Source organism: Mesoplodon densirostris, chromosome 17 (assembly GCF_025265405.1).
Source record: "Mesoplodon densirostris isolate mMesDen1 chromosome 17, mMesDen1 primary haplotype, whole genome shotgun sequence".
In the NCBI taxonomy this organism is placed as follows: domain Eukaryota; kingdom Metazoa; phylum Chordata; class Mammalia; order Artiodactyla; family Ziphiidae; genus Mesoplodon; species Mesoplodon densirostris.
This window is the reverse complement of record NC_082677.1, coordinates 66,623,885-66,649,976: the sequence shown is the minus strand read 5'-3', so window position 1 is coordinate 66,649,976 and position 26,092 is coordinate 66,623,885. Positions and strand designations below refer to the sequence as shown.

Sequence of the window (26,092 nt, the reverse complement as noted above, 5' to 3'; positions counted from 1 at the left end):
GAAAACTTATGATCGAGTGGGGAGTTGAGATTACCTACATAAATAACTAGATGAAATAAAACACACACACACAAAATATTACCTTCATAAGTGAATCTAAGATTTTATTCTCTTCTCAGGTAGAATAAAAGATACTACATGAGTCTAGTAGTCCATTACTGTATGTATGTTTTCCCCATATCAGGTCACATTTTCTTTCCCTCCTCCCTCCCTCCCTTCTCTCTCACTCACTCTCTCTCTTCCTGTCTTTTTCAAAATTTCTTTGCTTTTTAAAAATAATGTTTCCGGGCTTCCCTGGTGGTGCAGTGGTTTAGAGTCCGCCTGCCGATGCAGGGGACACGGGTTCGTGCCCCGGTCCGCGAGGATCCCACATGCCACGAGCGGCTGGGCCTGTGAGCCATGGCCGCTGAACCTGCGCGTCCGGAGCCTGTGTTCCGCAATGGGAGAGGCCACAACAGTGAGAGGCCCAAGTACAGCAAAAAAAATATATAAATAAATAAATAAATAAATAAATAAAAATAATGTTTCCTCACGTTTTAAATAGGTCAGAGAGAACGGTGAAGGTTCTTCAGTGAAGGGAACTGGGTAAGCACAGACCTCATGTGTAACCAGTGAGGGTAGAAGAACACTTTTATCTACGTGATTCATGTATACGTCTTAGGTGATTAAATACGACTCACAGGCATTGACAGAGGAAGATGTGAGCCAAGGTGAAATCTTAAGACGGTGCAAGCAGTGCAGATTTATTTATACCATATCTCTAGCATTCACTGAAAATCATTCTTTATTATGGTTATTTGTAACTATAAGACTTTATTATTTTCTCCCCAAATAGAAAATAAAACCGCTATGAGAGTGGCAAACCATAGTTGTTGGTTTTTTATTATAAACCATAGCTTTTTGAAAATTCACCTTTGCATTTGTGATGTTCCTACAGCAGTGCTTAATTCGTGGTAAGCATTTAATATGTTTTGAGTCAATGGATGGATTTGAGATCTCGGCACCAGCTGCCTTTGTGGTCGTAAGGGCACAGCTCAAGGTGGTGGGTCAGGAGAGTAGAAGAGAGGGAGACGTGTTAGCATGCAAAACCAAAACTCAGAAGTCCTTCGAGAAAAAGAAAACCTGGGTGTTGGCCTCAGAATCATCAGATGCCATTTAACGTATTACTAGGCACACACTCTGTGGTTCCTACAACCTGAATGGGTCCTGCTGTGTCCATACCTCTGCCTTTTCCTACCAGGGTTGCTGGCGGAACCCGGGCCCTGCCGCGTGTCCTGTGTGGGTTTGACGGACCTTGCATCAGCAGCACCCCTGAGTGTGTGCCTGAGATCCAGTGAGGACAAATTGAGGGGGTTCCGTGAAGTCCCCTGATGTCAGAAGTCCCCCAGTCAGGACTTCCCCATCTGCTTAGTATTTTATCCGCAAAGCATAACCTCTGCGCCACTGTGTTTAAGGTAGGACTTTGCCTGGCGTCCCAGGCTTTGAAGGGCTGCTCTGAGCAGACCGTCCTGGTGGTGCTGGTAAACGCGCAGAGGGGCTTGTGTGAAATTATCCTTGATGCACGAGCGAGGCCTTACGTGTGCATGAAGGCGTGTGCCTCCCTAAGGCAAGTCCTGAAAGGAAACTTCATTGGGATATCGGAAGTATATAAATAATGGACATGTTTTAACATGAAGCATTTTCACTATTCACTACGCTAGGTATTCGCACAAAGGTATGGTGTTTTTAACAACTAAAATTGCATTCTAAAGAAGACATAGAGAACCATACACAGACAACTAGAAAATGAAAGGCTACACTTGCCTACCCCTTCCTCAAGGCTCTGTTACCGAATAGAATGGTAGTTGTTCTAGACACTAGGGTAGTGGCAAGACCTGAGATGTAGTCATCTGGGTCTAGATTTTAGCCCCAGGTCTGTCTGTCACTAATCTGGGTATTTCAGTAACCCATAAACCTTCCTAAAATTCACCTTTCCTTTTTTTTTTTTTTTAAATGATGCTTCCATGTAAATTCACCTTTCTTAACCTGTAATTCAGAGATAACATTTGCCCTAAAATTGGGGTTCTCATTAGATGTGTGAGAATCCAAAGAGATACCACCATTCAGGGAGGCTCTTTGTACACATTGGCTGATGTCCGCCAGGTAGCAGGGAGGGAGCTGAGTGCCCAGGATGCTTAGTGGAGTCTTCTTCCTCTCCTCTAGGTAACATCGTTTTATTTTTGAGGATGGCAGTTTTTAGTTGCAAAGTCATATGATGGGGAGCAGGCTGAGCCCCTTACTCATGGGGAAGCTGGACCTGCCACGTGTCCACTCAGGTGGCTGCAAGCCCTCTCCTGGTTTTCTGGATAGCCAGCCCCGTCCTCACTTTTGCAGTGATACTTAAGTGACTAGAGGGACTTCCCTGCTGGCGCAGCGGTTAAGAATCCGCCTGCCAATGCAGGGGACACGGGTTTGAGCCCTGGTCCGGGAAGATCCCACATGCCGCAGAGCAACTAAGCCCGTGCGCCACAACTACTGAGCCTGCGCTCTAGAGCCCACGAGCCACAACTACTGAGCCCACATGCCACAACTACTGAAGCCTGCACGCCTAGAGCCCATGCTCCACAACAAGAGAAGCCACCGCAGCAAGAAGCCTGCGCACTGTGACGAAGAGTAGCCCCTGCTCGCTGCAACTAGAGAAAGCCCGCGGGCAGCAACAAAGACCCAACGCAGCCAAAAATAAATAAATATATTTTAAAAAAAAGAAACCAGCTTCTCTGTAATACCAAACACCCCCCGCCCCCCAACTGATGAGTCTGGTCATTAAGGGTTTTGAACATTTAACTTATTTAGTTATAATTTACTGCATTTGACCAAACTGTTATGTAATACATAATTTAGGGGGTTTTCAAGGTAGCAGAATGAAATTTTTATGACTGTCAACGGTCTACTGACATTTATAAATGTACATATATGACAGTTTAGGAAACAGGACACTATGCAGTGACAGAGCTACCTGATGTCTCACCAGTTGCTAAGACACTGTCTCATTCGGAGCCGCAAGTGATTCCATTTAAAAGTCCCGACTGCCCATTCATTCAGACATTCATGTTAGGCCAGACGTTACGTAAGGGTGCTGGAGAAGCAAAGATGACTAGCACAGTCTGAGGTTCTTGAGTCTGGTAGGCGATGCAGCAAGGTTTCTGAGTAATTTCTGCAGAACTGCATGTGTGCCGTGTGCTGCAGGAGGGTGGGAGTGAGCAGCCCCGCAGCCAGGCACAGGGGCTGCTACGTTAGGGAGTCAGAAGTAGCCCGCGTGCTGGAGGGTCAGAGACGGGCAGGAGAGGAGTCCAGAAAAGTCAGTACCGCGGGTCACCAAAGGTCAGGTCGTGCTGAGGAGTCTGGACTTTATTCTCATGGCAGTGGTGGTGGGGGTCCTTGAAAGAATTTAAGCTGAGGCGTGACGCTATTGATAAGGGTTTCAGAATGATGACTGGCAGCTGTGCAGAGGGCTGGTTGAGGGAAGGCAGACATCCCCGTCAGGGAGGGTGCCACACTGAGGTTCACACAAGAGCCCCCTAAATCGGTGCGTTGTCATGGGGATGTACAGCAAGGAAAGTCCTTGACGTCACAGGGTGATGCTGTTGAGGGAAGAGAGAGAGACAGTTAAAGATGGAAACCTGGGCACCGGGCAGGGGCTATGTCAGAGAGAGGCAGAGAGATGTCCGTTTCTCTGCCCATATTAGGCTCCGTCCTTGTAATGTTTTAGTTTCTCGGGAGTTGTTTTTTATTAAGTCCCTCCAGAAACCTAAGTGGACATCTTTCTCTGGACCCTTGTCTTGTCCCATACCTTGTTTGTTTTCTTGATTATTAGTGCATTAAACATTGAGAATCCTCAGGAAACCGCTTCCCTGGAAATGGACTTGTCTGATCTTCATGGAACACTGTGGGTCTGATCTCTGCAGTGAGATGCGGGGAACGCCCTGTGTGGATTTCAGTTTCCAGCCTAGCTTGGAACTGAATCCTCTCAAAAGCGAGTCATCTGCTCTGAAACAAATGCATCTGCCAGATACTTGGAAAGGTTCCATTACTGCTGTGCTCAGAAAGTTGCAGCTAAGTTCCCAGCCTCATCTAAAGTGAGGTTTAATACTGCGCAGGATACAAAACGTTTAATGTACAGACACGCATCCAAGGGGGTATTTACAGCAGATTCAGAGGGACCTAGAGACAGAGGAAGGAGGTGTTGAGAGCTGTCTCTCTAGCAGGGAGCAGTTGAAACTCCACTTGGCACAGTTGAGCACAATAAAAATTCAACCCAGGGCTTACTCTTTAGCTAGGGAGATGGGCCATGCCCGCCTGAGAGCTCGGTCTTACCCAGACCACCTGGGCTTTGATTTCTGCCACATCCACTTGCCTCCCTTCGCTGCGCCTGGGCCCCTCCTACCCTCACTCCCCAGGCCTCAAGGCCCATCTTAGAGGTAAGATGGCAGGAGCAAAGGAATCCCTTCTCTCTCTCTGTTCTGCAGCCATACCTACTGACCGATTACTGAGGAGAACCCTCTTCACCTCTTCTGTGTCTCAGGTGGTGCACTTTGGCCTTGCCTTCCTTCTGCTTAGGACACCTGCGGAGCAGCCATCTCTGAGCTCGCACTCCCTCCTGGGCTGCCCGTGATGTCTGTTTTCTGTCTGAGGGCGGACACTCCCTGCCCTGTGCTCCTTAGGACAGGAGAGATGGGGAGAGTCCTTGTAGATCCGCACAGCTGGCTCAGGTTACAGCCCACCCACTTCTCTGGGATATTGTCTCCAGCTCATTGTTCCTGTGTCCCAGGGGAAGGGTGGGCCTTTTGTTTCAATGTCTGAATTGTAAGTCCTATAAAATATGATACTTTAGACACCCAGTAGATATGCATACTTCCCACCAGGAATTAAGAGGGTTGTTTTGTTATAGTTTAATGCCCATTGTAAAGTGATTAATAAAAAAAATCTGGTGCCTTCTGAGTTAAGAGGATTAGAAAAATAAAGAAATGATGACACAAAAGAACATCTTCCTTAATACTAACGCCTGTATTTGAGTCTACACAGTGAATCTTCCCTCCTTTTAATCCAATTCCTTTCATAAAAACACATTAAAACAATTCCTTTCATTAAAAAAGTAAGTGGGGTAATAGGACTATAAATCAAAAAAGATACAGCGTATTCATCTTTTTTCTGGATGTCTTTTAAGTTTTTAGTTTCTCACAAAGCAATTCGTAGCACTCAATAAACCACTTGTGAGAGAGAGACTTAGAATTCCATGGAACTATGGAGTTTTTAAACCACAAAGAAAACCTTAGAGATCCTATAAAATTCTGGATGTGGAAAGTTAAAACTTTCCTCCAAGATTACACAGCTAATTAGAGGTAGAGCTCAGATGAGAACTCAGGTTTCCTGGCTCTCAAGTCCCACCTCTTTCCAAGATCACTTCTCGAATTCTTCCATAGGAAGTTCAATTAAGTTATGTGCTTCACGTTGCTTGTGGTTTGAAACCTGAGCTTCTTGGTATCCCAGCTTCAGTGGGGTCAAGGTAGCGTGTTAGCCAGCACCCTATGGAGGAAAGACAGAGCCCTGGCCAGGTTGGGGGCAGGAAGTTCATTAGTAAGAGCAATTCCAAGTTAGAGCTAAAGAAACAGGGCCACAGCAGGCCATCAGGGAAGAGCAGTGAGCGGTGAAGAAGAGGGGCAGGAAATGCCCAGAAGTCCCCGGGGTTGTGTCCAGGTGAGGAAACGTGGTACCTCTGTATGTTCCCTTTAGGGACCCTGCTTCCCTGGGTGGAGCATCCCACATTCCTGATTACGGCTCATAGCCATTAAAGTGACCCCAGTGTTTGGAGGGAATCATTTCAACCAAGAGAAAAAAAAAGTCTTTAAAATAAAAAAGGCTCTATTTGAAATTTGTCATCCTAACTAGACTTGGAGATAGTGGTAAATTGTACCCTTTATATTCGGATCCGGGGGCACCTCTGCATTTCATCAGTTCATATCATTAAAAAAAAAGTCCCATCAAGATTGGCCTAGGCTCTCAGGTGTCCGTGCATCATTATATAAGTCCTTTAGAAGAGGACTTCACCTTTTTCTCCTCCTTTTGCAGTCCTAAGTTACCTTTTCAGTTAGTCCAAAAATTTTGTGGAAGGCCTCATAAGACTCACGCCCATTCTTGGCCAAGGTAGTTAAGGATTTCTGTGCGTCAAGCACTGTCAGTGTTTAACCTAAGAAACAATGTTGACTGAAAATAATTGAATCTATTATAGTTGCTAGAAGAAGGCTTTTATTTTTAAATTGTATTTTGTACTGTGAGATTTATATCCCAAAGGATGTTTGAGATGCCAGCTATGTTTAGATTTAATTTTCGCATCTTATCACACTTCATAGTGTGCAGTTTTTTCCCCCTACCCCTTGCAGATGTACAGCTTTTTTAGTAGAATGGAAATAATTTATTTCCAAACAAAGGGATGGGACTGATATTCTTTGAATGTCCGCCTTGAGGATGATTTATATAAGGTGGACATAGACCCATCTTTTAGCAGGAATATGATTTTAGTTAATAGGAAAGTAGGAAAGAATACCACAACCATGAAAAAGAAAATTAAGCTCATATTTGAGAAGAGCTTTAGTGTTCATTGAGTATAAATCTGCAGGTATTGATTTGGACTCTTTTATAAGCCAGATAAATAAAACTATAGAAATTTAATGTGAATCGGTTTGACATACAGTAGACTATTACCTGAATGTGACTTTTAATACATAAAATATATGGAGAAGTTAAACAAACCAGAATACCATTTAATAATGTGCATTGAGAACTAGAATTAATAAGCAGATCAGAATACATTCATTGGCTGTGTGTTCTCTGATTAGCAGAGTCGAAATGGGAATTATAATGAACAGGTGGGTTGGTGAGGCTAAACTCAAAGCAGAGGGAACAAGAGGAAAGACCTTGGCAACTGGTGACATCAAACAGTGACTCCTCACTGGAGCCAAGTCCAGGAGTCCCCCAGTGGGTCACAGCCTGATGGACCCCAGCCTTTCCTATTAAAGGGTGACAAAGACATTGACAGAATTGCTTTGGTCATACAAGCCCTGTTCTTTCTGTTGGCTCATGCTTTCCCTAGTTAAAACCATTGACTAGGCTGTAGGTTGGTGCAGTTTTAGAGATGTTTAATTCAAGCTAATTAGAGTTTTAGGCAGTTTTTTCTTTGGCGTATATTTTTTTAATTCTAGGACTTAATGGGTTTGCTTTTTATGTGTGTGCAAAAAGCTAATCTCATCTATTATGACTTGATTTTGTTATTTTAACTTTCTAAGGGTAGGCTTATCTTCACATTTCTCTTCCTTTTTGTACTAAACACAACTTGTACTCATCCTGTACAGTGTAGCTTAAGCATCTTTGCCTCAGTGCACGTCTTCATCTTCTTGATGTCCGCTTCTCCTCCCTGTCGGATTTAGACTCCCCTCTTAGACTCTTTCCTCTCGTACCAGCCTGTGCTTCTGTGTTCTTCTTTCTTACACCCTTCTGGTATTGGTGGGTGGTAATAAACACATGGATGATTGGTTTAATTATGCTCAGTGCTCTCTTATCTGTTAAAAGTCATCTATCTTTAATGAGTAAAGTTGCTTTCTTTTTAAATTGAAATCGTAATGCACTTTGATCCACAATAATAAAAAGGTTTCATTTCCTATTATTTTTCTTACCTTAAAGGGGTGTTTGGAAAAGTGTCACATAATTAAAGTTTCTTGAGTTGGTAATTCCACTAGGAAAATTCTGTAATAAATTTTATTTCTTCCTAATGTTCTGATGGGGAATGAGCTGGAAATGACCCTAATAGTCCTATTTCTTGACCTGAGCCATTTCATGAACATTTTTAAAGTATGATAATTAGTTTCAAAACATCATGATAGACCCAAATAAATGAAGATGAGACGCAGTAAGTGGGGGTATAGAATGTGTCCTTCTTTGAAGTGCACCTAATTTCTTAATTCCCCTTTACTGGTATACCTGATTCTTAACAGTTTTGACAATCTCTTACAATCGATGTTTTACTTTGAAGCTTTTTGAATAGATTATGCCTCCAGGGCCTACTGTCATTCATCTCTATGGCATTTCATGGAACCAGGTGTGTAAGAAGGGTCACCATTTGTGACTTTCACAAAGAAGCCAAGAGCCAGGGTGTTGAAGGCCCTCGTGGAGGAAGCTGAATGAATTAATAATTCACCTGTGAAGGATTTTGGTAGAGAACAGAGTTCCTTCCTTCTCTTCCTTTAGAATAAGGAAGCCTTATTGTAAAAGTAGGATTTAAGATTGCTTTCAAAGATGGACACAGTGCAAGCAAAGAGTAAAGACAGGTGAAGCAGACACAACAGGGAGACAATACGGGCAGGAAATAAGATTATTAAAAAAATGTATGCCCTGGAGTTCTTCCCCTGTGCTGGAGGAGGAGGGACCACAGATCTGACCCAAAGTTTCCTCCAATCTTAGGAAGAAGAACAACAGATGGAACAGATGCTGGGAGATCCCAGCTTAGTAATTAGCCTCAGGAACCGATGGGATAGGTTCTGTCCACAAGCTGGTTTCTTGTGTGCTGTTTTTATAACTATGATCTGTTAATAGTATCCAAGGATTACAGTCCATGGGAGAAAAAATCTAGAACATTCCTTCCTGAAGCCCAAGGCCTAGTTAACTCGAATTGACACTATAGTCCCTACACTACAGTGTTAATTAGGGTAGATGTGTTGCTGCCTAAAGTCATGAGAGATTTTATTATTTAGAGTAAGCATTTAAGCCTCATGAAACAGGAGCAGTTCTCCGTTACAGGAGGGAAGGTAGTGTTCACAGTCACAGATTCAGTCAACAAATATTAAGGACCTGCTACGGATCCCACTGGGGATGTGGCAGTGAATAAGAACAGTTGTAAAAGGCAGTTAAGAGATGGATGTATAACCATGTGAATGTACTTAATGCCCCTGAACTGTACACTTAAAAATGGTTCAAATGGTGAATGTTATGTCTGTTTTACCACAGTTTTAAAACTGCCGCAGTCCAGGCAAGTAAAAGGCAACTTCGTGGGACTAGATCAAGCACCTGGGGTGGGGGAGCGTTAGGGTCTCTGAAAGGGGCCTCTTTCCTGCCTGGAGGGGTCCTTGGGCCCGTGATCCAGAAGGACTTGGGAGCCACTGCCCCCACCTTTTGAAGTTTAAGGAGCCAGCTGGAGTCTGGGGTCCACGGGGTGCGACTGCAGAGGAAGGGGAAGGGCCCCACTGCCCTGGGAGGCTGGCGCCTTAACGTCTTCACTTAACCGAGTCGTGTCCTGGTGCTTCCTTCACAGACGGCCATCCTGAGACGACAGGGGCGGTACGTATGCTCCACCATCCCTGCCAACGCACAGCAGGAAGCTCAGAGCTTATTTGTTACAGAGGTAATGTATTTCTTCTATGCCTCCTCCCCTTTTAAAAATTCCAGTGCTATTTTCAAGAAAGTGTCAAAGAGGTAATTACATTTTTATGATGGAAGTTAGAATAGAAAAATAATAAGAAGTTTTCAGAGTCTGAAACTTGGACAGAAATGTCAACAGGGGTCAATTTGATGACAAACATGAATTCTACAAAACTTATTTCATAGCCTTAGAATAGGAGTAACTTGTGAATGAACTCACTTGGACACTTAGCAGACTTTGATATTGTTTTTAATGGAGACTCAGCACATGCACTTATGTATTCATTGACTTCATTTATATGTTTATACTTGTAATTTATTATCAAGATTAGTTCAATATTCATGAAGTACCAGGTAACAATGAGCAGAGCCTAACTATCCCTGATCAATATATGATTATTATTACTTTTGTTTGAACACACAGAAAACGACTCTTTCGTTAAGGAGGAAAGAAAAATTATTGCTTTGAGATTGCTTGCTTTTTCTGTCTTGAGGTGTTTGTTTCTTCCTCCAGGTGCCTTTAGATAGGATGAACGAGTTAGGTGTTTAAATTTTATTTCTTGAAGTGCTCCTTCATTTAAAAAATAGTGTATTTTTATCCCCATTTTTCTAGTTGATATTTAGGAGCTAATTATGCCCATCAATAAATTTGCCCACTACAAGGAAGCTATGCTGTTCTAAGCGAAGGCCCATTACAATAACAACATTTAGTTTCACTGAGATTTTTGAAAACTTGAATGTATAGTTAAAATTTTTGAAGTGTGTTCTTTTATCATTCTGAAAAGGTAACTTCTTGTCTTACCTCCTTTGCCACTCTATTCGTAATATTAATGCAAGACAAATGCAGCCAAATATGTTTACAGAGTCTCAAATGTTTATTTTAAAGCAGGACATTAGGTGAACTGTCCTGCAGCCTGTTTTTGTAAAGAAAGGTACACTGCGGCACAGCTGCACCCATTTGCCCGCTCACATGTGCCTGTGACTACTTCACATTACAGCTCAGACGCCAGTGGCTGCAATAGACACAGTGTGTCCCTCAAAGCTGAAAATACTTGCTCTCTGGCCTTTTGCAGAAAAAAATTTGTTGATCCTTGTTTTAAAGCATATAGTAAAATTGTTAATTACTAATTCAGTTCTCCCAGTTTCTTAAAAAAAATATTATGTTCGAGGGACAACTCTCCATTAAGTTCTTTCATCGCTGCAGGTTGGGCAATAGCAACTTCACCCTGTGGGGCAGGAGCCAGCATAGCTACACCCTCTTGGGCCTCTTCCACCAGGGTGGAGTGCAACAGCGCTTCCGCCCCGTACTCTTGTCCACAGGAGGATGACCTAACGGCTTTAAACAAAACAAAAAAAAAACTTCAAAAACCTTCCAGTATAACTTCAAAATATTATTGAATTTCACAAGTTTGAAAGGTCAGTCATGAAATCAGCCCAGTCAGATCCCTGTCTCTTTAGAGATGCAGTTCTCTGGGTACTGATTTCTGATTGAACCCCTTGTCTCCTAGACTTTCTACACCTCCAGAGGGGTGCAGGTTGCTTGCCTTGTTCTGTGTGCCTGCCTTGTGGGTGGTCAACAATGGCTTATTAAATGAGTGACGCTAGTTACTTAACTTGGTTAACTGTGTTTTTTTCAGTTCCTTATAATTTAAAATACTTAAACATTGTAATTATCTTTCTTACCCATTTTCCCTAAGATATTAAAAATCTGGGCACTCAGGTGTTCTGTTCATAAATGCACTGATTATGTACAAGTGTATACTTATTTATGTATTTTTAATTGGGCAGGTACATTTTATGCTTCGGAATAGGTTTAATATCCTACAAGAGACTTTGGTGGTATGAAAGTTGAAGTTGAAGGGCTTGGTGAAAAACCAGAACAAAGATAATAGGAGCATGTCCACAAGACTATGTCATACATAGTCTGACCTGACTTAGCTGTGCTAATGGACCCAGGGATAGGATGGGAAAACCCAAACCTACAGATAATTCTGAAATCATACTGCTTTTGGAATGTGATTTTGAGTGTGGATGTCTGATGTTCTAAATGTGAAAATGCTTTGAAATTTTAAAAAAAGCATTTATAAGAATAAAATGGTATTTAAAAACATGTGTAACTACATAGCAAAGAAATTGAAATGTTGTTCAGCTCCCACGTCTGACTTTGTTTTTAACCCTTCTCTGCTCTATTCCATCTCAGAATGATCATATAAAAAACTTACTCTACCTTCCGTTCACAGCCTTGCCAATAGAGTGCTTAGTGTAGAGCCTGGCACGAGAGGCATTAGCTGTAGTTACTTTCATGACCTTGGGTTTTTGCTTCAGAAAGCATTCGGGCATGAAGTATGAAATAGGTAAAAAGGTTCACAGGATAAACAGCGAAGTGATGTCAACAGAATAGAGACTTTGTTCATGATGTTACAGCCAGAGTCAAGTCAACTAGGTACGACTAATACATCTAACTACCTATATTTTCACTTTATTCATTCATTTTTTGCCACACTGACCTCTATATACGTGTAGTCTAGAGCTGTCCATACGGAAAAGCAAGTTCGCTGATGACAAATAAGTCAAATGCTTCACCTGTTGATTGTGACTCATTCATATTTGAAGATCTGGTGGAGGAGACCTTAAAACCTTAAGACTCCACACACTACTCAGTGGATCCTCCTGGACAGGTGAATGAAAGACACCGTGCTGGCTGGTCGAGCTTGTCAGATAGCGAGGTAGCTTAATGCAGTCCGTGTAGGTTGGTGTCACTGTGGAATCCGGGCAATGGACTGCTCCATACTTTGTACATTTGTACACATGCACGCACACATGTACACGTGAAGAGGTCATGGTGCCACTGTGAATTGGAATCTAAATCTTTCTTCCTAATTACCTCACACTGTCCCTTATAAATAAAATGAAAATCTGAGGGCCAATGTATGTAATATTGACTAATGAGCAAGTTTTAATATTAGTAAATACTATGAAAGTATCTTTAGGTTCACACTTTCCATTTACTTTCATGTTCTTCTAGAAGCCCACGTGACTTCTTAGGAGCCAAGTGGTTTTAAGTCAGAAACAGCACATTGTTATGTAAATGCAGCAAGAGGAGGTGAGGTTTGTCTCCTGGTAACATCTGCTCTCGGATCATGAATGACGATGACTGGAATGACCCCTCTCCCAAGTGTAACGTTTCAGTGGTTCTTAAGCTTCATAGGATCCTTTAGTGGTGGCATTTCAGGCATGAGAGGGTTGAGGGGAAAGAATTTTTTTGATATTGGTGTGGGTGTGCCTTCATAAACTTTCCCGAATGTTCTCCAAAAGTCATCACATGTCTTTTTTCTTTTTCTCTTATGCTTTTTTTTATGCTCCCCCCCGCCGCCCCAAATAGTGCATCAAAGCCTATAACTCTGACTGGCATCTCGTGAACTACAAATATGAAGATTACTCAGGAGAGTTTCGACAGCTTCCAAAGTGAGTAAATGATCAGACCACACAAGATGGGGTTATACACACAGGGAAAGTTCTTTGTACTCGAAATGCCTAGGGAGATGTGTAACTTCACATGCAATCAGAGTGATTAGAGAAAATATTTCTAGATGGTTTGTGTGTATATGGGTTAGCTATTGTTTACAGGGTATTTGTTAATAGTACTCAAACCTAGTACTCTGGGAATTGGTAGATGGTAAGAAACCCATGGATGGTTTAATTATGTTCAGTGATTCTGCTCAGGGTACCACTGATAAAACAAAAACAGGTGAGATTTTTTTCAGTGAGAAACAGAAGACAAAATGTAAGTGTATTGAAATATGCTGAGGTGTGTTTTATCTTAAAAAGAATATTTTGAAAAGACATGGAAAGTATTTTATATTGAAAAAATTTTATATTTAAAAAATGTACATCAAAGAACAAGCATTTCCCCAAATTTCTTTACCTCCTTTAAAGTATTAACTCATTCTAAAATATACCAAAAGCCCGTGTGTTTAGATTGATGAGCAGTAGTTAAAGTAAACCAGGTATAGCTAGGTCTTGCCTTGAGAGGGTATCTGTTATAAAATGGTACATCCTGAAATAACACAGTTGGCAGATTTTAGTTTATTATGAAAATTGAAAGCAAATAATGGATTGTGTTTCAAAAGTAACTGTTGCCAATGAAAATTTTAATTAAGACCCTATTAATAAATTTTTCTTAGGGTTTGTTGCATCTGTGAGTTTGAAATGTTTATACTATTCTCAGTGGTCCTAGCTGTTTGTTTCATCTGTTTGTGTGGTTCAGCCACTCCTTAAGAGTGTCCAGCCAACTTCCCAATTGCCTCTTTTTAAACCTCGGCTGAGAACACTCCCTTCCAGCATTGTCTTCTCCAGATGGGTATGCTCCTTACTTCTGTATGTAGCCAGTACTTATTTGGGGACTTAATTCTTCCTGTTTGGTTGGTAAAGCTGTCTTCACTGATAGGTTTGTTCATGCTCTTCTCATGACTGAAAGAGAACCGACCGGGGATACAGTGTATTTTATACGATATACTTTTACTGCTGGTGGATTTGACCTCTGGGCGTTAATAAGAATTTCAGTTGTGTGATGAGAAGGAGACGAAGGTTGTAGCAGTGATTAAGAACATAGACTCTCGGGCTTCCCTGGTGGCGCAGAGGTTGAGAGTCCGCCTGCCGATGTAGGGGACGTAGGTTCGTGCCCCGGTCCAGGAAGATCCCACATGCCGCGGAGCGGCTGGGCCCGTGAGCCATGGCCGCTGAGCCTGCGCGTCCGGAGCCTGTGCCCCGCAACGGGAGAGACCACAACAGTGAGAGGCCCACATACCGCAAAAAAAAAAAAAAAAAAAAAAAAAAAAGAACATAGACTCTGTAGTCGGCCTGCATCATCTACTTACTCTGCCCTCTGTAAGCCTTAGTGTCCTCATCTATTAAGTGGTCTTAGCACCAGTCCCCACCATCTAAAGGACTAAAGGAGGTAACACATGTGAAGTACAGCACAGTGCCTAGCACATAATAACTGTTTAATGACTGTCTAATGACTGATACCGTTATTGTCCTGTTTTTGTTGTTAATACCATCATCATCAAGACTGTGGTTTCCAGTCACTTCAAATGGAGTGACCTCATTTAAACTTCGTATTAAAAGTTATTCTACCATGTGTTTATTTATTAATACACTTTCCCATTTGTAATCTACATAACTCCCAACAAGCCATGCCGTCTTGTCTACCTAGCTTTTGGGAGCTCTCTAAGTCTTGGATCACCCACTTTTTGAAAAGCAACTTCATCTATTATTTTTATTCTTTAGCCAAGTGGGCCAGCTTTGGGTTTGTTAAATGCTGGTTCCTTTGATGGGGGAAGAAATGCAGCATCTCTTCATAGATTAGGTAATTATAAAACAAGATTCTTTCTTCTTTTTAAAGCAAAGTGGCCAAGTTGGATAAACTTCCAGTTCATGTCTATGAAGTTGATGAGGAGGTGGACAAAGATGAGGTAGGATGCTTGCTTACGGATCTAAGAATTGATTTAGTTCACCGATTTAGAAGATTCATTGGAGAATTACCAACATTTAGTCAAAACAGGAATTGGAATGTTTCTTGAAACAGGGGAGGAATTTTTAAAAATGTATTGTTTGATTGATTGAAATAAGGTCTCTGTTTCAACTTGACTGCTTAGCATTGCCTGTTCCTCTGGTCCTTGTTTATTTGTTCTGAGATCATTTTCAAAGTCCTGGACAAGATTTGGCTACATTGTTAAAAGATCAAGATTACTTAGATCCTGAGTTTTGGTTGTTTTTCAGCAGGCTATTTGAAACAAACTGGCAGCCAGTAGATTTTAAATGGCTGTTTCTTCAGTGAGGGCTTTGAGTAAAGTAGATAGTACCCAGAACCTCTGAATTTAACAAGCCCACTCCCCTTACTATTGGAGGAACGTTATGGCCAGAGAAGTGTATAAAGAGAGCCGGGCGTTAAGGTGACCGTGTCCCCTGAGCAAGGAAAACGTAATAAAAAGTTAGTGCTGCCCATCCCCGCATTACTTATTCTTCCGTACTCAGTATTAGATGCCTAATTGTGAGTGTTAACAACGTCCATGGTAGCACATTATTTTAGAAACCACTTTAAGAATATTCTGGGAAGAGTGGTCATTCAAAATGAAAAATAAGATATTAAAAACTAGGTGCCGATTAATAGTAAGAGGAGGACCGATTGAAATAATGCACATAAGCGCACACACCAAACTGTAAAATCCTAGACAGATAAGTTACTTCTGTTATCACTAATAATAACAACAGTAAAACCACCAATATTAAAATTGAGGTGGTCTCAGACAAAGCGTAAGACAGGTCTTTCTGCAGTTGTCTACTTGATTACAAAAATAAGCATCATAATTAGACTAGTCCTCAGGAGGTGTGAGCTGGGTGACCTGACAGGGTAGTCCTCGCTTCCTAAGGCTCCTACTCAAGTGTGTATTGGACACGGTCTTAGGGGGCAGAGTCACAAGGCAGAGGTCTTAGAGCGTAAGGAAGGGGCGGGGTCAGGATGTGGTGGAAGGTCTGCCACATTGTGTATGTGTGTGTGCGTATATTTCATTTGTCTGTCTGCTCATTATATGTGCAAATGTAAGCCTGACTTATTTATAGCAGCAGCTGGCAGCCCCAGGCCCTTAAACCCAGATCTCAGTGTTCGGGTCAGAACTTGAGGAAACATGTTTCTTTACTTTGCTAGCTGTTGCCCTCCACTTTTCTGTCTCCTTTCCTCTCTCCCTGTTGTGGTCTTGCCTCTCTCTTTCCCTCTTTTCTGTTGCCCCAGCATTTTATCTCTGCTTTCTTTATTGCCTGCCTCATATTTCCTTCCTTTCTTATTCACCTTTCCCTGAACTAAGCATCTGGGAAGTTTTCCAGGAATTTGCTTTTGTCCTCCAACTATATGGGAGTGTAATGGGAAAACATTTTTCATCAAACCGGGTGAGACCTTACAACTTGAGTGGTTAAGTATGGTATGTACTTTTTGTGGCTCATTAAACACTTAAAACACTTGGGGAGAAAAAAAAAAAAAACTTGGACTAGAACAAGCTTTGCTTTTTAATGGACTAGAGTTTGCAGAAATTTAGGCTTGTTCCACCTCTTTTATTGGTAAGTGGACACAGTAGGTGTGAGTGCCAGACGGTTACTCCAGTAAAGGGGCGAGGGGCAACCTGGTATGAATTGAATGCATTTCCCATCAGTAATAACGGGAGATTGATTGCGGTGTTGCCCTTGTCTCCTAGGATGCTGCTTCCCTCGGCTCTCAGAAGGGTGGGATCACCAAGCACGGATGGCTGTACAAAGGCAACATGAACAGTGCAATAAGCGTGACCATGAGGGTAAGGAGGCCCATCACCCTGCTCTCCCCTTACTAAGCCCTTTTTTTCCTGTGGGTCTTGGGAATGATGCTCAAGATGAATGGGCATGCTGTTTTTCCTGACAAAAGTGACATTGTCTGGTTAGTGAGATGCCTCCCTGGTGATCGGTGATCGACCCCCACTGGTACAGCCCCATTTCCACCCGCTCCCCTTGTCACCCTCCAGCGTGATGAGATCATCGTAAGTCTGGTGTGAAGGTGCAGTCGCCTTACAGCCTTTCTTCTCCGTATTGACTACAAAAGGGATACTTGGTACCTTGTAGAACATCACGGAGGGGCTACACCTAAGCACTTTCATGGAGGTCTTCTTGCAATAAAGTCAAGAAAAGCAAAAATCAAGGACTAAAGGGAAAATGGTTAAATTGGAAGGGGGTTGTCAAGAGAAAAGTAAAACTAGTGTAAAAACTATTCAGGAGAAAAGTAGGACCAGTGAAAGGCCAGAATTAATAATAAAGAGAAACAATGGAAGTGAGGTAGGATGGGCAGGGGATAAACGTTAAATCAGGGGAAATGCTGATTGTTGTAATCCTGAGGCTGGAAAATCGTCCAGTTCCGTGAGGCAGAGAACAGTTCCTACTCTGTGTGAGCAAGACACCCTGGGGATCTGAGAAAGTTTCCATCCTTCTGAGCTCCATCCCAAATTAGACTGAGCTCCATCCCAAATTAGAATTCACTGCACTGCTTCTGGGTGGTTATGTAAAAATCTCTGATTCTGTGGGTGAGAAAAATGACCCAGGAATGCTTAGTGAACCAACTCCACAGAATTTAAATTCAGTAAAATTATTAGATGTGATGGAGAGTCTTAACTCACCCAGTTACCTGGGGCGCTGGCCAGAATTAGTTTTGTTTTGGAGAGAACTGAAATGGTTTTTTCATAGGGTGTACTTGTGAGTTATTGAGAAAGATTGTGGCTGTTTTCATCTTGAAACCATAATTATGTGTGTATTTTTCTCTCAGTCGTTTAAAAGGCGATTTTTCCACTTGATTCAACTTGGTGATGGGTCCTACAATTTGAATTTTTATAAAGATGAAAAGATCTCCAAGGAACCAAAAGGATCAATATTTCTGGACTCCTGTATGGGTGTGGTTCAGGTAAATACAAAACGAGTTTTATCGTTGAGTTTTCTCATTTGTAAAAGTACCATCTATGAATTAGCAGATCTAAGCAAACACTTCAAAAAATGGCAATATTCGTGGTAGAAGTATAATAGCAGACTTAAAAAATGAGTTAAAGGCTTGTTTTTCGTCATTTTAGAAGATAGTGGGTACAACACACGCGCAGAATTCTGTTGTAGGAGGCCCAGGTGCTCTGCATGTGAGTTTTTACATTTAAAACCTGGCTCGGCTACTTTTTTAATTCAAATATAAATTTATTTATTTGTTTGTTTATTTTCAGCTGCATTGGGTCTTCATTGCTGCACGCGGGCTTTCTCTAGTTGCAGCGAGCGGGGGCTACTCTTCGTTGCGGTGCGCGGGCTTCTCATTGCAGTGGCTTCTCTTGTTGTGGAGCACGGGCTCTAGGCACGCGGGCTTAAGTAGTTGTGGCTCGCGGGCTCTAGAGCGCAGGCTCAGTAGTTGTGGTGCACGGGCTTCATTGCTCCGTGGCATGCGGGATCTTCCCAGACCAAGGCTCGAACCCGTGTCCCCTGCATTGGCAGGTGGATTCTTAACCACTCCTCCACCAAGGAAGTCCTCAGCTACTTTTTAACTATGTGACCTTGGACTGGCTATTAACTGAAGTTTCTTCACATGCAAAATTCAGATAATGATAATATTTCCTTAATAGGGTGAGAGGATTGGATGAGTTAACTTGGAAATATTCAGAACAGTTCTTAGCATCTCTGTGATGACTTTTATCATGATAGTATCAATGGCACAGTAGTATATTGGCCAAGAGACTGGGTTTCAGATTCAGACTGAGTTCAGATCCCCGCTCTACCACCTACAGCTCTATAACCTGGGAGATATTTTTCAACTTCTCTGTGCCTCAGGCTCCTCATTTGTTAAATAGGGATAATGATAGTACTGAATATGGTTATGGAGAGGATTAATCAATACATGTAAAGAGCTTAGAACAGTGCTGGCACATGGTAAGCATTCAGCCAATATTAGGGTTGGGGTTAGGGTTTGTTATCATAGTGCTGTTACAGTTGTAGAGTTAGTCTTAAAATTATTTTAATTATACATGATACATGAATGTATTTGTATTATGAAATGTTAGACAATACAGGTAGTGCAGAAGTCCCTGTTGATCCCCATATCTCCCTTTCTCAAAGAGCTACCATTACCAGTTTGGTGTGCCTCCTTCCATGCCTTTGTAGAATTGCCTTTGAAAGCAGGTTGGCAGTTTCCCCATCTGTCTGTTCATCCGTCCATCCATTCATCCACTCCCCTCCCGTTTTCCAGGAAGATCTAAGGCAGCAATTTACAAGGATACATAAAACACAGGCTAATATAAACTTAAAGTGTTGTGAAAGGAGTCAGGGTAGGGAGGAGATGAAGTGGGATTAAGTTAAGGAAAAAGCATATATTTTAAAGACCTAACACCTGCTACGGTGGGTGACAAACCAGGCTCTACGCTTTCTAGCTTGGAGACCCGTTCAGTTGCCCAGTGTCTATAGATACAAACAGTCCAATTAGTCAGAAGCTGCCCGAGTAATCTCAGAATGAAGTGCATTCAGACGTTTCTCTTGGGGGCCCTCATACAGAGGGCCCTGTGTGATGAACGAACAATCTTCTTGACGCCTCTTCACAATAGACGCAGTCACCATTATCAGAGAATTCTTCCTTAAGGTGACTCAGTGTTTGCTGGGACATTAGCCCAAAGCTCGATTCTCTAAGAAAGGTTGTCTTGTGGGGCCAGTGTGACTAAGGTTAGAGACACAGCTCTGGTTTGACCCTCAGGTATACCTGCTTATGCATTCACATGTTTACTTAAAATTAAATTGCATTTTCATCCAAATAATACATTCATCTGGTTTAAATGTCAAACAGTACGGAGCGGTAGTACTAAAGCACAGTCCTGCCAGCATCACCTCACTTCACCTACTCCCCACTCCCTGAAATGGTCATTTTCAACTTTTTCCACTGTTTTTTTCCTTGGGACTTGCCTCCATATTGCTAGATAAGGATTGTTCGCTGCTCTTCATTCATTAGTTGTGGACATGATGTGATGCTAGAGAGGACTTTAGCTCCTGCAACCCTCCTTCATGCTCTAAGCTGGACTGACTGCTTCCTCAGCCTCTGCACAGTCACCATCCTGGAAATTCCCTTTGCTGTCCTGCCTGTGTCAGATTCCTTGTTTCCAGGATCCTATGTCGTCTTCTTTCTCATTTTCCTTTCTTGTTTTGGAGGAACACATCCTCCAGGAGCTTCCTGGAAATCATGTGTAAGATCTTAATTTTTTGACAGTTAGATGAAATTTACCTTAGAATGTGAAGGCGTTCCATTGTCTTCTAGATGCTTGTGTTGTTTTGGAGTCTTATGTTATTCCCTATTCTTCACAGTCTTCTCCTTATCTCTTATCTATGGTGACCTGAAATTTAGGTCATTGTGTCTTGATTTTGATTTTTTTGGTAAGCTTTTTTGTTAAGGCATGACATAAGGAGAAAATAAACATGTAATGAATGAGTTTTTGCTAAGTTTAGATCTCTGTTATCTATTTGTGCTGAGAAGTCTGTTCTTGTTCTGGAGGCTCTGTCCTGCATGTTCTAGCCACCTGGGTCTTCTGAACTCTGGGCAGCCTCCTCAGTTAGCAAGACTGTTGGACTCTGTTCAGGCTCACCTTCCTGGGTCCAGATATGGCCTCCAGGCAGAAAGTGATGAGGTGATGGTAGGGCTCACCTCCTCTATTTCCTTTCTATCAGGGATCACAGGGCTGCCCTGATGGTTGCAAAATACCTTAAAAACAGTTGTTTCATCTGTTTTGCCCAGTTATTTCTAGTAGTTATGTTGGGAGAATAAGTCCAGACCTTGTTGCTTCATCATGGTCAGCATGGAAGTTGGGGGTCCAAACTCAGATGGCTACAGGGGCCAAGCAGATAAATTAAGTGAAAGAGGAGGCCTGGGCATAAAGAGATAGGGAATGCTGGGGACTGTGACAAACTGGAGCACAAGTGGTCCTGTTTAAAGGGGCAGCTGATGTGCTGGGTGGCACTGCCAGCTTATCTGGTTCAAGAAAACCAGAAATACAAAATTTTAGTTAAATCTTGGTATTTTTAGTTACTGGTGACTAATTTAAAAACAACAACAAAAAACCCCCAAAAACATTGTTTTGGGTCCTCTAGTGCAGGACCAAACCCTAGATCAAGGTGATAGCACCACTTAATATTCATTGAGAAATATTTTTGCGTCAACAGCTAATTGGCACATGGCACTCTCAGCTTGTAACCCAAACTCAGCTGAAAGCTGCCGCTGTAGAAACCAAGTTATATCAAAGTATGTTTATTCACCGCATAAAGGAAGGAATACCAGAGCGAATTGTCAATGACAGTGAAGTAACTTCTTGTGTGGGATTGCCAAGTGGGAGTTTGATTTGTATTCTTAAGCTGAGAGACCTTTTCAGTTACATTTTAGTTGAGTTTTCTGGCACTGACTTTAAAAAAATGTTTAAAGCAAAACTAAATATATTTGGCAACCTCATTTGGAAAGTAGCAGTAATTAGTTTTGTTTTATGAGAGTTTTGTTGCCTGTCTTCAGCAGAGTATAGATGATTTACAGTACAGAGTCCCCGATCACTCAGTCTCTGGAATACATTTCGGAATCTAAAGTTCTGACTTCAGTGGCCATCCCTTCCTTCATATTCTTTTTGCAGGTGTGGTTGATGGTGTTATACATTTAATGAATTGTGTCTAAGGCTTCAACATGTTTAAATAATTTGTTTTTATCTCCACATCCGTTTGTAAGCTCACCTCCAAAAGTTGTGGCTTAAGTATTTCAGGTTTTTTTTTTTTTAATATTGCTTTTGGACATTGTAAAAAAATTAGTTGATTAATGCTATGAGTTCAAAGAAATGCCTATACTAAAATTTAAAAATAGACCTGAAAAGAATCCAGTTACGAATCTTGAGCCCTAAAAGTATTTTAGAACCTTGAAGTTGATTGCACTTCTTTTGCAGATAAGGAAACTGAGGCTCAGAAAGAGGAATAATTCAGAATCAAGGCCTAATGCTCACCCTACTTTTAACTTATTTTCATAGTAATGAGTAGGTGAGGAGTGCAGGGGAGAGAGCTCCTCTCATATCTGGCCTTTGACCCCTTCTCGGACTCTTGCTGTGAAGTGAGGTGTGTGGCCTTGTGCACAGTGGTCTGCGTGCTCTGCTGGGAGCAGTTGTCTCCTGAGAACCATGCTGCAGAGGTCACAGAGGAGACTTTGGGAGGGCCACCCTGTCCCCAAGACATTCGCTGAGAGCCCCCTCAGGGACCGCGGCTAACCAGCTAGAATTTTAGTGGGCAAGGGCTCTGCTCGGACGCCGCACGTTGGTGGGAGTTTGTGATGTCACGTCCCTCAGCGTGTAAGTACCAGGAGTCCTGTGTCATGTTCCTCGGAGCTGAACCTTTATCTAGTGCAGTCACCAGGGCGATTTTACCCCCCAGGGGATGTTTGATAATATCTGAAGACATGTTTTGATCTTCACAACTGGGGGGCTATGCTACTGGCATCTAAGGAGTAAGGCCAGGCTGCTTCTAAACAGGCTGCAGTGCACAGGATGGTCCCCATAACAGTTATCGGCCCCAAGCGTCAGTAGTGCCAAAGTGGAGAAACCCTGGCCTCGTGCACGTTCATCCTTCATCATTTAATGCACATGGACTGCGGTTTTTATACTTTGAGTAAGATACCCTTTCACAGGCATAAAAGCTGGAGGCATGAGGGAAGCTGGAGGAAGGTAGACATGGTATCTAAATACCTTTTGGGCCTCATAAATGATGAGAAAGTTCCAGGGAAGGAAATCAGACATATTGATAGATAATGGTTTGCTTTTAAAATGTGATACCACATACTATTTCATTAAAAAAGATAGGAGCTAGAGGAACTGAAAATTTTCAGTGAAATTTCATTCATTCAGATATTTTTCAAGAGCCTATTATTTGCCAAGCAGTGTTCTAGAAATAGGGATGTAGCATTGAACAAAAGAAATCTCTGCTCTGAAGAGCTTCCATTTCATTGGGTGGGACAAACAAATAAATATGTAAAATGTGTAACGTGTCAGATGGGAAAATAAAGCCATGAAGAAAATAATTCAGGGAAGGTGGATACAGATGGGGGTTTATTGGGAAGGGGCTTGCCTTTTTAAATAACTTGGTCCGAAATGCCGATGAAATGCCCATCAGCAGATAATAAAGAGAAGAATTTTTAAGGCTGTTCCAGTTCTTCTAAAATGTGTCCCTTTACCCTTTTCCTGTTTCAGAACAACAAAGTCAGGCGTTTTGCTTTTGAGCTCAAGATGCAGGACAAAAGTAGTTACCTTTTGGCAGCAGACAGTGAAGTGGAAATGGAAGAGTGGATCACAACTCTGAACAAGATTCTCCAGCTCAACTTTGAAGCTGCAATGCAAGAAAAGCGAAACGGAGACTCTCACGAAGGTAGGCGGGTATAGCTTTCCCCAGGAGCATGCACACTCTGCGGGTGTCTTCTATTTTGCCAGAGGGCACAGGAAGTAGCCAGATTACTGCACAGGTACATGGAGGTGGGACAGACATGAACTCCTTACAGATAACCTGTCAGCAAAGATTTTGTCCCAGTAGAATGTCCTACCCTGACATCATTTGTATAATGAGAAGAATCACAGCTTTGGAGGCAGAAAGGAATACCTGAGTTCAAGTCCCAGCAATACCATTTTTCAGCTGTGAGACCTTGGACGAGCCACTTACGTTTTCAGAGCCTTGGATTACTCTCTTGGAAAATGGGACTAAAAACGGAACTTGCTGGTCGATGGGAAGATTAAACAAGATAATGTATCTCAAGTACCTGGCATGGAGTCGGCACTTCAAATACAAATTATAGTTTTTATTGTTATCATTAATCATATCCTTTGGAATTTTCAAGTCAAAGTTAGGATGGGCAGAAGCCACAGATTAAATTGGTTGGGAAAATCTAGCTATGTTCTTGACAATTCATGTTTTATTTCAGGCCCTTAGACAGGTGATCCCCAGCTCTGGCTGTGCCTTAGAAGTCCCTGGACACTTTTAACAAGTACTCTTTCCTTTGTCCCACCAGAGATTCTGGTTTAGTTGGCCTGGGCTGGTGCCTGGTAGGTGTGGCCACATGGGCTGCTGTTCATAGCTCTTGACAGTTCTGGTTAGACACTGTCCTTGCTGCTCCAGCCATCAATGTTCAGCTCTCACCACTGGGCCTGGCATCAGCATTTTTTAAAAGCTCTGAGGTGTTTCTGTTGGGTATCCAGAGTTGAAAACCACTGTGTTAAAGGGCACATAAGAGAAACGGCCTTCCTCCTCCTGTTTTAAATAAAATGCTTTCAACTATGAGTGACTTAGGTAATCTGTTTTGCTGTTTTAGATGATGAACAAAGCAAAATAGAAGGTTCCGTTTCCGGTTTAGATAGCTACCTGCCTGAACTTGCCAAGGTAACATCATCTTAAATCTTCTGCTCTTCATAGAATGATATTGAAATGATTAACAAATACATTATAGTAAATTATTAAAATCATGTTGTAGTTACTGCTATTTTTTGACTTCAGTATTTGGTGAAGTGAAATACATTGCTGACTTAAGTCAGATTTGAGTCTGTTTTCCAGAAAGTGCCTTACAAAGTATTCTCTTTTTGTTATTCTTTGTTTTCCCCACGTAATACTTAATACCACATTAGAAGTATTGAAGAAATAACCAAGGTGCACAGGTAAATGTTTCCATAGTAACATGTTACTTACTATGTTCACACATATGCTTCCCCTATTCAAGTTAATAGAGACAATTCCAAAAAGGATGGATAAGTAATAATCTTGTTACTGAACCAAAAAGGGTTGCCTGAGTTATATGAAATTTTCCCGGGTCAGTCTGAATGAAAAAAAAAAAAAAAAGTTATACCTGTTTTTTATAATCTTGAGAAACTCAAAAAGTTACTGAAAAGCACGAAGATAGAAACAACCGTATTCCCACCACCCAGATTCAACACCTGTTACTGTGTTGTCTTTTCAGCTTCAACATTTTTTAAAGAAATAAAAAGATCAGTTAAACTTGAAATTCTTTTTTAAACATCATCTGTACTCCATTCCCTTCTTCCCCCACAACCTCAACTAGAGACAACCACTATTGTGAGTTTTCTGGAAATACTTCCATTTGATTTTCATATCTTTACCAATGTACCTATCATAATAATATGTGGCTATGTTTTGTACGCTTAACATATTAGATAAATGCTAACCTATTATTCTGCACTTGCTTTTATTTTTAAATTAGCCTTGTTTTTGAGATCCATCCAAGTTGGTATATAGATCTAATTCATACCCTTTATTGCATTGTGTAAGCATTTTATTTTAGCAGTTCTATTATTTCCAGTTTTTTCTATTACAAACAATGCTACAATGAATATCCTTGTCCTTGCCTCCTTGTGTGCATCTCTGAATAATTCTTTTTAAATGAGAGAAATATCCTTGTCTTCTTTGGCCCTTTATATTCTTACTCTGTTATGGCCTTTCTATTCTTTTGTGTGTGTGTGTGTGGGTGGGTGTGTGTGTGAATACAGTGAAATAGAGATGCTACACACCCGTATCTTAAACACTGTAATAGAAAACATGGTTTATCTATATACCATTATAAGTAGACTAGCATTCAACATTGACCTTTACTTTAAGACAACATAGCTGTTCTAAAATATAAACTCTCCTTCCCTGGCTAGGACTTCAGAGCATTGTGTTTCTCTAGCACTTGACTGTTACCACAGTATCTCTTTAGCACCTGCCCTAGTAAAGCTAATTTTAGTGCTACCATTGCAACCTGCCTCTAGGCTGGGAAGAGTTTAGCTTATGTGTTTGTGCTTTCATGTTACGAACTTCTGTGTGTCATATTTTGCATTGAGATTCGCTTTTTTGTTATGTTTTGGGGTTCATGATTTCTCAAAGCAAAATGTCTGTTGAAACAGATAATATATGCAGTGCAATCTAGAATCTAAAAAGTTAACTTTCTACCCTTACTGGGTGAACGCAGTGGATACCTAGGAGAAGACTCATATTATTTGAGCTTAATGTTGATTAATTAGAAATGTTTTTTTTCTTGTGAAGACTACAGGAGTTGTGCCTTCCTTTCTTCTCT

The 26,092-nt window shown here is 41.7% G+C and overlaps 1 protein-coding gene across 7 annotated transcripts in view; it reads left to right on the top strand.

Moving 5' to 3' along the window:
- DOCK9 (dedicator of cytokinesis 9) overlaps window positions 1-26,092 on the top strand; it is a 282,273-nt gene that overhangs the window by 138,158 nt on the left and 118,023 nt on the right. For all 7 annotated transcript variants that reach the window (XM_060080170.1, XM_060080175.1, XM_060080172.1 and 4 more), the window contains exons 3-9: window positions 9,338-9,427; window positions 12,827-12,909; window positions 14,849-14,918; window positions 16,692-16,787; window positions 17,783-17,917; window positions 23,232-23,406; window positions 24,341-24,408. In XM_060080170.1, coding sequence (XP_059936153.1) covers window positions 9,338-9,427; window positions 12,827-12,909; window positions 14,849-14,918; window positions 16,692-16,787; window positions 17,783-17,917; window positions 23,232-23,406; window positions 24,341-24,408 — 717 coding nt within the window. The remainder of the gene's footprint in view (window positions 1-9,337; window positions 9,428-12,826; window positions 12,910-14,848; window positions 14,919-16,691; window positions 16,788-17,782; window positions 17,918-23,231; window positions 23,407-24,340; window positions 24,409-26,092) is intronic.